The sequence below is a fragment of the Drosophila santomea genome, chromosome 2R (genome assembly GCF_016746245.2).
Source record: "Drosophila santomea strain STO CAGO 1482 chromosome 2R, Prin_Dsan_1.1, whole genome shotgun sequence".
Lineage (NCBI taxonomy): Eukaryota > Metazoa > Arthropoda > Insecta > Diptera > Drosophilidae > Drosophila > Drosophila santomea.
This window is the reverse complement of record NC_053017.2, coordinates 21,226,624-21,238,770: the sequence shown is the minus strand read 5'-3', so window position 1 is coordinate 21,238,770 and position 12,147 is coordinate 21,226,624. Positions and strand designations below refer to the sequence as shown.

At 49.1% G+C, this 12,147-nt stretch overlaps 4 protein-coding genes across 12 annotated transcripts; all 4 read left to right on the top strand.

The window, feature by feature from the left end:
• The first annotated feature begins 513 nt into the window (after positions 1-513).
• LOC120446823 (scoloptoxin SSD14) lies at positions 514-2,704 on the top strand. 3 transcript variants are annotated; one of them, XM_039628001.1, is made up of 3 exons: positions 514-532; positions 864-1,628; positions 1,692-2,704. In XM_039628001.1, the coding sequence occupies exons 1-3, from the start codon at positions 528-530 to the stop codon at positions 2,635-2,637; spliced, it is 1,716 nt and encodes a 571-aa protein (XP_039483935.1). In that variant the 5' UTR covers positions 514-527; the 3' UTR covers positions 2,638-2,704. The 3 variants fall into 3 exon arrangements, with proteins under 3 accessions (XP_039483935.1, XP_039483934.1, XP_039483937.1); XM_039628000.1 differs by lacking the exon at positions 514-532 and adding an exon at positions 648-766; XM_039628003.1 differs by lacking the exon at positions 514-532 and adding an exon at positions 657-786.
• Positions 2,705-2,882: 178 nt separating this feature from the next.
• Positions 2,883-6,145, top strand: LOC120445845 (TAR DNA-binding protein 43). 7 transcript variants are annotated; one of them, XR_005615789.2, is made up of 7 exons: positions 2,885-3,229; positions 4,005-4,256; positions 4,316-4,626; positions 4,684-4,888; positions 4,944-5,102; positions 5,635-5,778; positions 5,844-6,145. XR_005615789.2 is itself a non-coding variant. In XM_039626478.2 (7 exons), the coding sequence occupies exons 2-7, from the start codon at positions 4,016-4,018 to the stop codon at positions 5,913-5,915; spliced, it is 1,605 nt and encodes a 534-aa protein (XP_039482412.1). In that variant the 5' UTR covers positions 2,885-3,229; positions 4,005-4,015; the 3' UTR covers positions 5,916-6,145. The 7 variants fall into 7 exon arrangements, 5 of the variants coding, with proteins under 5 accessions (XP_039482408.1, XP_039482409.1, XP_039482412.1 ...); XM_039626478.2 differs by having other exon boundaries at positions 4,944-5,575; XR_005615788.2 differs by having other exon boundaries at positions 2,883-3,229; positions 4,316-4,888.
• Positions 6,146-6,472: 327 nt separating this feature from the next.
• On the top strand, positions 6,473-12,118 carry LOC120445213 (benign gonial cell neoplasm protein). Its single transcript, XM_039625467.2, has 5 exons — positions 6,473-8,216; positions 9,502-9,855; positions 9,910-10,875; positions 10,939-11,620; positions 11,676-12,118. Exons 1-5 carry the CDS (start codon positions 6,722-6,724, stop codon positions 11,809-11,811), a joined length of 3,633 nt encoding a protein of 1,210 aa, XP_039481401.1. The 5' UTR covers positions 6,473-6,721; the 3' UTR covers positions 11,812-12,118.
• On the top strand, positions 8,362-9,424 carry LOC120445215 (partner of Y14 and mago). The gene has a single exon (XM_039625469.2). It carries the CDS (start codon positions 8,443-8,445, stop codon positions 9,115-9,117), a length of 675 nt encoding a protein of 224 aa, XP_039481403.1. The 5' UTR covers positions 8,362-8,442; the 3' UTR covers positions 9,118-9,424.
• Positions 12,119-12,147: the final 29 nt, after the last annotated feature.

The following is a 12,147-nucleotide window of genomic DNA, read 5'->3' as shown; positions in this document are numbered from 1 at the left end:
AAATTTGAATTGGAAAAACCGTTATTAAATAACCATTCGTTTATTTAAGGTTTTGTTTGTACTATCAGTAAAACATTCCGAATACAAGGTTAAAGTCTTGCAGACTTCCTATTAAAATCTGTTATTGGTCATTTATTTAGATTAGTTTTCCTTCACGGTTCGCTGGCTCCCTATTTTTAGCCTAGAAAACGTTTCAAACCGACCTTAAGAAGGCTTATCACTAGCTGCCCGATACAAAATGCGTTATACCTTATACAATTAAGTGGCTACTGCTGATTTTACTTCTTTAGTTCTCGCCGGCCTCTTAGTCACAGTAAACTTTCTATTTCTGACGTCTCACGCTTTTGGATATGTATTCGAAGCGGCTTACATTAGGCGATGGACTCTTGTCTTATCTTCAATTAAAAACAGATAACGGATGGATATATAAAGCGCCCTGTGCCGTGCGATTTCCATTTAATTAATTCTTTCCTTGGAATTCATATAATTCCAAATTGAAGTTCGCAGTTTAAGGATACACACAATAAATGTCGTAAGTTCCCAAAAGTGTTATCTGTGAACTAAAAAAAGGGAGCAAACTATCATGGAAAATACTGCGAAAAGAGATATATCAAGGTATTCTAAGCTCCCTATGATATAGGATATGGATTGGCCTCTCGATCGCAGCAGCCGGCGAAAGCTGAGTCCGGAATCCGAATCCGTCAGAGTTTCCATTAAACATGTTGTATGGGGAGCTATTCGACGCCTTTGGTGACCTATTAGTCGGGTACGGTGACCGATTCGATGGCAAGTGTCCCCCCGGAATGAATCGCACTTACCAGCTTAAGTATCCTAAACGCGGTCAATCCGTGATCTCATTCCAGGTGCTGCAAGAAGTATGCCGTCTGCTGGATTATCCTGGCGGTGACCGCACTGGGTGTGACCTTGGGTCTGGTCTTTGGACTGCGGAGCAAGGCGGAGGAGTCCCGTCGCATGGGCGCCGTGGCCTCGAATGGCGTGGGATGTGCGGAGGTGGGCGGCTCCATGCTGGATATCGGAGGCTCTGCGGCGGATGCGGCCATAGCCACCATGTTGTGCGAGGGCGTGATGCTGCCACACAGCTTGGGCGTGGGCGGTGGTTTCGTGGCCACCATTTACTCCAGAGAGACCGAGTTCAGTGAGGTTCTAATTGCCCGAGAAACGGCTCCAGCTGCGGCCACGCAGGACATGTTTGTCGGAAAGGAAATCACGGGCGCACTATCCTGTGCCGTTCCCGCCGAAATCTATGGCTACTCCGAGCTGCACGACAAGTATGGCCGCCTGCCCTGGAAGACGCTCTTCCAGCCAACCATCGATCTCTGCCGGCGCGGCATCCTCGTCTCCAGATACCTCTCCGGAGTCCTTCAACGCGAGGAGGAGCGCATCAGAAGCGAGCCCTCCATGGCCGAGATCTTCATCAATCCGAAAACGGATGAGGTGTACAAGGAGGGCGAGGTCATGTACCGTCACACACTGGCCGAAACACTGGAAATCATCGCGGATGAGGGCGCCAAAGCAATCTATGGCGGCGGCAGGGTGGGCAGGAAACTGGTCGAGGATATCCAGGCCATGGGCGGCATTGTCACCGAGGAGGATCTGCAGAAATACCAGTGAGTATGGAGTTTGTAACCTAACTAGTTGCTATGGAATATACTTGACATGCGACCTTGCAGTGTTCGCTGGGAAGTGCCGCTCCACTCCCACTTCAATGGCGGCTACAAGCTCCTCACCTCCACACTGCCCACCAGTGGGGCCGTGTTGACCTTCATGCTGAACGTGATGGAGCCGCTGTACACGAGCAACACGGACAAGTACTGGCAGCGACTGGTGGAGACTTTCAAGCACGCCTACGGCCATCGCACCAATCTGGGCGACATCCACTATGAACCAGATGTCCAGGAGGTGTACGAAAACCTCATCGATCCCGCCTTCGCCGCTCAGATCCGCAAACTCATTTTGGACGACAGGACCTTCGAGGACATGTCCTACTACGGAGCCAATTTTGCCAACGAGGAGGATCACGGTACAGCGCACATTTCGGTTTTGGCGCCAAATGGCGATGCCATCTCAGTGACCAGCACCATAAACAGCCATTTGGGAGCCAAGGTGAGGTCCCGCCAAACCGGCTTCATCCTGAACGACGAAATGGACGACTTCAGTACGCCAGGAAAGATAAATACCTACGGCATACCCGCCAGTCCCGCCAACTTCATCAAGCCTGGCAAGCGGCCGATGTCCTCCACCTGTCCCAGCATCGTGTTGGATACCCACGGCAATGTTAAGCTGATTGTGGGTGGTGCCGGTGGGTCCAAGATCACCACCTCCGTGGCCCAGACTATCCTAAGGTACTTTGTGCTTCACGAGCCGATTGAGAAGGCGGTGAATTCGGGACGACTGCATCACCAGCTGGCGCCAATGCACATCGACATGGAACCGAATGTTCCCAGGCACACTGTGGCCTATTTGAGAGCCATTGGACACGACATCGTCTTTCTGGAGGACGACAAGGCTTACTCCGCACAGACGGCCATTGGAATCTTGGGCACTGAACCACACCCCGTCTGCGATCGCAGGAGAGTGGGTAGCGCGGTAGTGGTGGAACCAGATGTATTAGATTAGAGCAAATCAGATTAGATTAAAACGTTTTTCGTGTTCATCTGAATGAAATAAATTAAATTTAAATTAACTTTTCGAATTCAAATCTTCGGTGAAAGCACAATGCTGCCTAGCTGTTTTCGCTGCTGGGCAGCACTGCTAGTTTTAGTATATTATATGACAGTACAAAGCTCCCATATAATCACGGATCACTTTTAGTATTTTATTACCGGTTGGTATTTCGCACTAGCCCTAGCTCGGCCACACTGCGCATACGTCAGGCGATACATACACAGGAAAAGAAAATCGAAACGGAAAGCCAGGAAAATATGGTTCTCTCGTCTGTAGAAAAATTGTTGAGCTATCAATTGTAAATATTACCTGTTTCCTATTTCGCACCGATTGAAAGTGGATGTGCAGCGAAAGCGTGTGTTGTGTCGAAAACCGAGCGTGGAACGTACAGTGAATACCTGATTTTGCCTGGGTGTGAATCGAATTCGTGTGAGAGAGCGTGCGATCTGAGACCTGAGATCTGGGATCTGGGATCAGAAATCTATATCTACTTGCCATACGCAGAGTCAGAAATTACAGCCAGCATCTAATCCCTATCAATAGTGTAAGAATTGTTGTGTAACCACCTTTTAGGACCGCCCAACTGCGTCGTCTACCCATTTGTCCTCCTCCCGCCGATTGCGCTTGTGTGTGTGTGCGCGCGTGTGTGTGTGCCACACACTTGCACACATACAGATGCCAGGATTGGATATTTGTATTTAATTTATGGGGTTTTCATTCATTGATTTTCCGATTCCCATCGCGATTCCGCACTCACAAATGTCAGTTTACTTGCAATAAGTGGGTGAAATATATGTATTCTTGAGTAGTTCAGAACATGTGCTATATATATGTACATAAACTTGAGTTTGGGCTCTTTTTATTTGTTTATTAACTAAATGTACGTAAAAATCGTATTTAACCAATGGTGGGGTGTATTTAGAAGGTTTAACTAGATTAACTCATATCAATAATATATCAATATGTTTCTAACACTGCTTAAGTAATTTAAGTTCCTTATTAGTTTTTACTTAATGATACAAAGTTCAGAAATATAGGAAGATTTTAGATTCTTTTAGGAATGTTCATTTGTGCTATTAGTAGGTGAACCTTATATCTAATGTGTGCATAGAGTGGTTCCGGGGAACATTTTTGTGTTGTATTTATTGTGGGATGCATCTGGATAGAACGGATGAACTGAGTGAGTGCATTCATGAATGCAGCGATGCAGAATATGTGGGATGCTTCAGTTGATTGAATGACATGGTGGATCATTTCTAGAGCGAAGTGTGAGCCCCCTGCGGCGATAGATTTCTTTAATGCCCTCTCGTTTCTAGCAGCCTTCTAGGAGATGGATTTCGTTCAAGTGTCGGAGGAGGAGGGTGACGAGCCCATCGAGCTGCCGGCTGAGGAGGATGGCACTCTGCTGCTGTCCACCCTGCAGGCGCAGTTTCCTGGATCCTGCGGTCTGAAGTATCGCAACATGGACACGAAAGCGGTGCGCGGAGTTCGCTCCAACGAGGGCCGACTGTTTCCACCCAGCGTGGAATCCGGCTGGGGCGAGTACCTGTACTTCTGTGTCTTTCCCAAGGGTAAGTTTCCAATGCATAGCTCACCGATGAACCCGAGCTAATTCTGAAATCCCCCACAGAGAACAAGCGCAAGAGCGACGATAACTTGGAGAACTCAACGGCCAAGACCAAACGCATCGAGACCCGTCTCCGCTGCACAGATCTCATCGTGCTCGGCTTGCCCTGGAAGACCACCGAGGAGAGCTTGCGTGAGTACTTCGAGACCTACGGCGAGGTGCTGATGGCCCAGATCAAGAAGGACACCAAGTCTGGTCAGTCCAAGGGCTTCGGGTTCGTGCGCTTTGGCTCTTACGATGCCCAGATGCGCGTGCTCTCCAATCGCCACCTCATCGACGGTCGCTGGTGCGAGGTTAAGGTGCCCAACTCGAAGGTGAGTCCACTCGAAAGTCTACAAATTACACGCCTAATAAAACCTCTGTTTTTCCAGGGCATGGGCCACCAGGTGCCTTGCAAGGTATTCGTGGGTCGCTGCACCGAGGACATAAACTCCGACGACTTGCGCGAGTATTTCTCCAAGTTTGGCGAAGTCACCGACGTGTTCATTCCCCGACCATTCAGAGCTTTCAGCTTTGTAACCTTCCTCGATCCCGACGTGGCACAGTCCCTGTGCGGAGAGGATCACATAATCAAGGGTGAGTCACAGCAGTTTGGAGAAGAATCAATAAATTACCAAGTCACTCTTCTCAGGCGTTTCGGTCCATGTTTCGAACGCTGCCCCAAAGGCCGAGCAGAATAGAAACCAACAGGCCCAGAGCTACAACTACAACTCGGCCAACAGCTTTGGCATGCACTCATACCACCCACAGGGTAACCACATGAATCCCGGCCGCAACGGACACCACAGAGGTAATAACCAACACAGTGCTCACGGCGGTGAGAACTCAATCATCGCCAGTAATCACAACAACATTGGCACCGCCGGCTACGGCATGGGTGGCAACAATTACGGCGGCAACTCGGGCGGGGGCTACCACAACAATGGCAGCAATCACTCCAGTGGCGGGAACACAAATCGCCAGGACGGCGGCAGCCAGTACAGCAGTAGGCAGGCGAATTTTCACGGAATGAACCAGCCCCACAACGGCAACGTGGGCGGCAGCAACGGCTGGATGAACCGCGGCCACCTGGACATGCCCAACCTGCAGGCGCTGGGCATCAATTCGCAGGGATCAAGCTCCTCCAACCAGGGTCAGAACATGAGCAACCAGTCAATGCTCAATCTCAACTCACTGCCCATCAATCCCGCCCTGGTCGCTGCCGCCTTGAACCAGTGGAGTCTGGTCGGCAACCAGCTGCAGAACCAAAACCAGGACCAGCAGGCAAGCCTCCACACCTCTATCATTGTTTCAAACAAAAAACTCTTTCACTTACTCCGCAGGGCGGCAATTTTTTATCGTGGATGGCTCAGAACGGGGGCCACAACAACGCCAACAACTTTGGTGGACGGAAGGGGCCGAATAACCCGAACAATCCGGGTGCCAACGGAATGAAGCCCGACAACTCGGGCTGCAATGACCCACAGGTAGTTGAACAGTACAATTCCCTATAAAGACTTGGAACTCACCCAGATTCTATTTGCCATTCCAGAACGGGAACAGCGGTTGGTCGAACCAGAGCAGCGGATCTCAAAACTCCGTGGAGAAGTCAAACTTTCTGTAAGGCGGTGCCTGCTGGACGAGTTGGTACCCATTAATGTGGTTAACGATAACCAAAACCTCTGTAGCTTACTTAAAGATATATGTATTCCACATATAAACAAGTTAAGAATTGTATTTAATATGTAATAGATATTTTGATAATTGTAAGCAAGATGACACTGGATGGCTAATAACACAATTTATAGAACACACTTCGAAATAAATTCTGCGCCAAAGCTCAGTATAAAGCTCTTTGAATTGTGTAATTTAAGTAGGATTGAGTCTAATTCGAATTTGTTTTGTATTTTGTTTAATTTAGCTTACCTAGGTATGTTTACGTATAAAGATTGTGCACATTTATTGCTGGATCTGTGGAGAATTTCCATTATAACAAAGTTTTCTTTTAGATATCTAAACGAAATGGCAGAGCTTCATTTCAGAGGAGGATTCATCTAAGTTGTACATTAATTTCAAATACTCTTAATAATAAAACTTGTGGATTGCAATCCAAATAAACCATGACATTTCAATCTATTATTACCCGGTCTTGTGTCGTATATTTGATGCTCAAACCAATAACAGAGTGTGCTTTATATTTCAGTTTGTAATACATCTTTTTTAAATTTTGCTTTTTACATTTTTGTTTGAGTAAACGCGGGGAATACCCTTGATGCGGAAGCTTTGCATTAGCGAAAATACAACCCTGCGTGTTCCATTCCGCCATTTTTCTATTTATACGAAGGCGGCAATAACGGAATTTGCTTTTGACTCGCAAATTGCGGCGCACTTTGCGTATTTTTGTGGCAAACAGATGCAATCTGCTCCAAAATGAACCACATCATCCAGGACAAGTACATTCCGCAGCAGCTGCTCTACTTCATAGCGGGCAGGCGCTGCTGCCAGCAATTCCCGTGCACATTCCGCACCAGCGAGCACGAAGCCTTCGCCAACAGCGCCCGCTCCTTGGGGCTGCGATCGCAGGTGGTCCATGTGAATGGGAACAGCTGTGTGAAGGTGTACAAGCAGGCGTGTCGCCACTACCTGGAGGAGCCCAAGACGCTGGTGCTGTCCTCGGGTGCAACGCTGAACATGTTCACGCTGCTGGGCAGGAAGTCGTTAATGGGCAAGGAGGATCTGGAGCTGTCCGCGGACCTGGACTCGCACAAGGCCAGTGCCTCGGATTTGCCGTCACTGCATCTGCCGTTGCCCGCCATACGTCCCCCTTGCCTGCGCTTCTGGACGGAGGCGCAGCTAAAGTTCTTGGCTGCTTTTCCGGGTCACCCGCTGAACGAGGAGATCATGCAGTCATTGTACGCCAATCGGGTGATCGTCTTTAATGCCGTTCTCTCCTGGGACAAGTCCGTGTTCCTGCCCCTGATCATTCTGGATGACTGCCGAAACAAGAAGTCTAACGTCAAGATCATCTGCATCGAGAGGCAGGCCATTCTGGCCACCTACAACAGCCAGCGAATGGCCAACTTTTTTGGCGAGCAGCTGGGCGAGACGGTGGGCATCCAGTTGCCGTACTTCAGCGCCGTTAGCTCCAGCACTTTTATTATTTTCTCGACGGCCCAGTACTTTCTGCGCTCCCTGGCCAACCAGCAGTTCCGAAACATCAGTCACCTGGTAGTGAACGATGTGCACCTGCATGATCCCTATACCGACATTCTGCTAAGCGAGATCCGCATGGCCTTGAATAGCCATCAAAACATGAGGGTGGTGCTGTTGTCGCAAATGGAAGACCCCAAGAAGTTCATCGACTTCTTTGGCGAAGGATCGCAACTAAATATGATTACGCAGCCGGAGGTAGGACCCCGAGTCTCCTACTTAAACGACCTGCACAGCTGCATTGCCCTGGCCGGAATTCACAAGGGTCCGGACATCTACAAGGAGGTCCCGGAGGCTTTCCGCTCCAACAATCCGCGCAACGAGCAGATGGACAAGTGCCTGCAGGCCTACGGAGAGCTGGGCACGGATGCCGCCCTACGTCCCTTTCTGTACGCCGTTAACTACGAACTGGCTCCCGTGAACTACCGCCACTCGCAGAACGGCAAAACGGCGGTGCATTTCGCCTCCGAGCTGAACAAGGCCAATCATCTCCGGCTGCTACTCTTCATGGGCGCCGATCCCTACATCGTGGACCTGTACCAGCAGAACGCCATCTCGCTGGCGGCCATGAACGGCAACCACGAGTGCATCGATGTCCTGAACAGCTATAGCCTGCACGGTTATGTGGTGAAGAGCGCCAAGCCGGATTTCATGGACTACGATCTTATCATCGACATAATGTATCTACTGCGCACCAAACCGGAGTATTCGCCAGGTGAGTGTGCATTTGGTGAATCATTAAGTTCAGAAATGGTTAGAATTGGTAGAAACGGGTAGAATGTCTAGATAGGAAGTGGTTAAAAGTCATTGGGATAATATTCAAACGACGATTTGAAAAGTGAGCTAGAAACGGCTGAAAGTGACTGGTTCCCCAAGCTCCAAACTCCAGTGCGATTAATCGCGCGAAAATTCGAGCTCGCGCGCAAAAAGTTCCATCCTCAATGCCAAAGCTATCGATTAGTATCGCCTGGCAATTGGGCATTGTTTTTTATAGAAGCAGCAAGATGAGCACCTATCTACAGAGCAGCGAGGGCAAGTTCATACCGGCCACCAAGCGGCCGGATGGCACCTGGCGCAAGGCGCGTCGTGTCAAGGATGGCTACGTGCCCCAGGAGGAGGTGCCGCTCTACGAGAGCAAGGGCAAGCAGTTTGTGGCGCAGCGCCAGGCCGGAGTGCCGCCTGGCATGTGTCCCCTGATGGCCGCCGAATCGAAGAAGGAGCGCGAGAAGCAGGAGCGGACCAGGGCCAAGAAGCAGGAGAAGGAATCTGGCAGGCAGCCAAAGGCGCCGGCGCCCGGCGTCCTGGTCATGCCGCCCAGCACGTGTCCGCCACCCAAAGTCAGTCAGCAGCAACAGCAGCAGCCCTCTGGCAGCCGGGACATCAACTCGATATCCAAGGTGCTGGAGGACACCCTGAAGCTGGACGCGCCCCAAGAGGTGGACCCCGCCAAGCAGTTGAAAAAGCTGCGCAAGAAAATCCGTGAAATCGAACAGATCGAGAGCAGGATCCAAGCCGGCGAGCAGAAAAAGCTGGACAAGGACCAGCTGGACAAGGTGAAAAAGAAGTCGGAGATTCTGCGACAAATCAAGGAATTGGAGAGCACGTCGCGCTCATAGCCCAATGCTCCATCTCCAGATCCAGCTCCAGTTAACTCAGATACTGCTATATCCTCTCACCTCGTGAACAAATCACCGACCAGAAGTCGCGCCGCCTCTACACGAAAGAACACATACATGCCTATGTCTGTTAAATAGTTATATTAGTTTTAGCCGAAGATGTCAAGCCATTTAGTAATATCGATCTATTTTAGTAATGTGTGTCTGTCTTGAAACCTAGTTTATACGAATGGAGAATCGCCGCGTTTATTTATGTATAGGTAACTTTGTAAATCAGATTTAATAAATTAAACCCATTTGAAGCGAATGCTTGCAGGCTGTTCTAAGTCAACTTACTTGAAGTTTAGAAGATAAGAGAAAGACTACTCCGTTTCTTATTTTCAGGCAACATCCTCATCATTTTGCCCACCTACTACCATATTGTCAAGCTGAACTACATGATCCTGAGCCACTGCCTCACTGGCAGCCTGCAGGAGTGCTCCATATTCCTGCTGTACGACAACATGCGGAAGGACTACGTCGAGGCGCTGGTCAATGGTCGCGATGACACCGTGAAGGTGGTGCTGACCACGGAGATAATAGAATCGCTCTGCCTGAAGGTGCCCTTCAAGTACCAAATAGACACCGCCTGCCGGGTAAACAATGTTTACGATACCACAAGCTACAGCGGCGAGGATCGGTTCGAATGGGTGGCCAAGGACTCCTTCCTGCGCAGGGAGCTAATCCTTCACCCCAATAGTAAGTACTCGTCACACATAGCTGACACTAACTGATGCAGTGCGTTTTCCGTAGAAGGGGATGCGCAATGCTTCCGTCTGATAAACAAGGAGGCCTATGAAGAGCTGGGCGAGACAAGTCAGCCTAGCCTGCAAACCATGCAGCTGGACAAGGTCTGCTTGGCAATAAAATTACTCTCGCCCAATATGCTTATAAGCGAGTATCTGGGTCTGACCATCTCACCTCCACCGCTGATCAACGTGCACCATGCCGTGCAGTTCCTCAAGAAAATAGACGTGCTGGATGACGCCGAGGATGTGACCTGGCTGGGCTGCCGGCTAATGGACATTCCGGTTAATTGTCAACTCGGCCGCATGCTGATCTTCGGCATCCTGCTGCGCTGCCTGGATCCAATACTGACAATAGTCAGCTCTTTGTCGACGGCGGATCCGTTGGGCATTCCGTTTACCGAGGACATCGATCACTTGTGGGACAGGTTCACCATTTACATCCAGAACAGCATCAAGAAGGAGCGGGCCTTTCTGTCCGACAATCAGTTTTCCGATCACTTCATTTTCGTGCGCTTGTACAAGGAGTGGCAAAATCGCATGCACAACAGGACTCCGCCGCTATACCTCAAGGATGAATATGATTTTATGCTGAACGGGCTGATGGAGCACCACACCTCTATTCGTTCCGAGATTGTGAACTCCTTGCGGGCAGCCAATTTGATCCACAGCCGAGGTAAACTAAGTATGAACAGTCTCAACCAGATGTCCGGCAATTGGCACATGGTTAAGGCGGCGATGACGGGCGGGATGTACCCGAACATTTGTGCCGTGGACGCTAGGAAGAGTGCCCTAAAGTCGGCTTTTTCCGGCAATATTTACATGCACCCGAACACTGTGCTCCGGGACTTCTTGGAGCCACTAAATATTTCGGCCCAAAACTTCCGCACACCGTGGATTGTGTGCAACAAGCAGAAGAACCACATCGTGTACGCCACCCTGGTCGTTCCTCTGGCTGTTGCCCTGTTCTCTGGTAAACTTGTATGAAGTTTGTGTTATTGGTAATCATGGTAATCATTTATTTTGTATTATTTAGGCCATCCACGGATTCGCCTCTCCCCGATTTGCGACAGTGAAATGAGTTTGACCGATCGCAACGTTAACGTCTTTATAGACGAATGGATCTGGATGGTAATGTCCAAGGCTACTGCGGAGATGATGATGCGAACGCGTCATTACTTCTTTCGAATGTACCACGACCTGCTGAAGCACTGCAGCGAGCTGGAGATGTGGCGCCGCGACTCCGAGCCAGTTTCCCATTACACATTGCTGACTGATTCTCTATCCAAAATCTTCGAGAGCGAGGATGTTTTCGTGGGCTTCTCTAAGCCCGCGCCAATAAACTTTCTACCAACTCCTCAGCTGCCATCCTTGTACCTCCTCGCCGTGAACGCCCAATTCAGTTGGGCCCGGGAAGTGGAGGAGAACATGCCACCGAAACCACAGCATTTCAACTCGCATTTCATCGAGAGGCAGTTCTTCGTGCTCTACGCAGGAGGCGATTGCGAGGAGTTCCACAGCAAAAACACGCCTGCCTTTCTTGAAAGTGTTCTCGCTAAGTTTGTCAGACCAATCGAGACACCCAACAGACATATCTTTGTGATCCTCTACAGAAAGGATCCAGACGTGATGCTCAGCATTAGTCGAGCCAAAACTGTTAATGGTGTATTTGTGTTGAAGGAATACTTCCGAAACAATATTCCTGTGTTTGAAATTTTGTAAGTCCGATTCAGGTTGCGTAGAATACTTCCATCTAATGTGCTTTCCTTACAGAGATGCTTGTGTGTCGTTGAATGTAAAGATACCAGTGTTTGATGGTCGCCTAATGTCTGCGCTAATTGACAAACGTGTCGGAAACTTAATTATGGATTTGTTTGCCTTCCGACACCACTGGATTCACAAGCGATAAAGCCTAGTGCCTGGGGCATATCTTCTATGCTAATTCAAATTGAAATAATGAAGAATAATCCGAATGTACGTGCTGGACCAAGTAGGACTTGATTGTGCCTTTTATTGCTGTGAAGTGAATGTTAATTTTAAATGTATGCCATTTAAGTGAACGCTAATCAGAATCAAAATACGTATTTCTAAGTACCATAAGCGAAATGGAACCACCACTTGTTTGCGAGCATCGTAGTTTTGACCTAAATGTTGACAGTTTGAAATGTGCATCCCAATTATAAATTGATGTGAGAAAATAAAGAAGTATCTTTTAATACTCTAATTAAATAATTAACCACAAATG

Bases quoted from the DNA above. Each gene is read 5' to 3' on its own strand.
- LOC120445845 (XM_039626474.2), top strand. From the start codon at position 4,016: ATGGATTTCGTTCAAGTGTCGGAGGAGGAGGGTGACGAGCCCATCGAG. The intron at 4,257-4,315 runs GTAAGTTTCCAA...AATCCCCCACAG, and splicing joins CTTCTGTGTCTTTCCCAAGG to AGAACAAGCGCAAGAGCGAC. The intron at 5,779-5,843 runs GTAGTTGAACAG...TTGCCATTCCAG, and splicing joins CGGGCTGCAATGACCCACAG to AACGGGAACAGCGGTTGGTC.
- LOC120446823 (XM_039628000.1), top strand. From the start codon at position 720: ATGTTGTATGGGGAGCTATTCGACGCCTTTGGTGACCTATTAGTCGG. The intron at 767-863 runs GTACGGTGACCG...ATCTCATTCCAG, and splicing joins TTTGGTGACCTATTAGTCGG to GTGCTGCAAGAAGTATGCCG. The intron at 1,629-1,691 runs GTGAGTATGGAG...GCGACCTTGCAG, and splicing joins GAGGATCTGCAGAAATACCA to TGTTCGCTGGGAAGTGCCGC.
- LOC120445213 (XM_039625467.2), top strand. From the start codon at position 6,722: ATGAACCACATCATCCAGGACAAGTACATTCCGCAGCAGCTGCTCTAC. The intron at 9,856-9,909 runs GTAAGTACTCGT...CGTTTTCCGTAG, and splicing joins GCTAATCCTTCACCCCAATA to AAGGGGATGCGCAATGCTTC. The intron at 11,621-11,675 runs GTAAGTCCGATT...CTTTCCTTACAG, and splicing joins ATTCCTGTGTTTGAAATTTT to AGATGCTTGTGTGTCGTTGA.
- LOC120445215 (XM_039625469.2), top strand. From the start codon at position 8,443: ATGCCAAAGCTATCGATTAGTATCGCCTGGCAATTGGGCATTGTTTTT.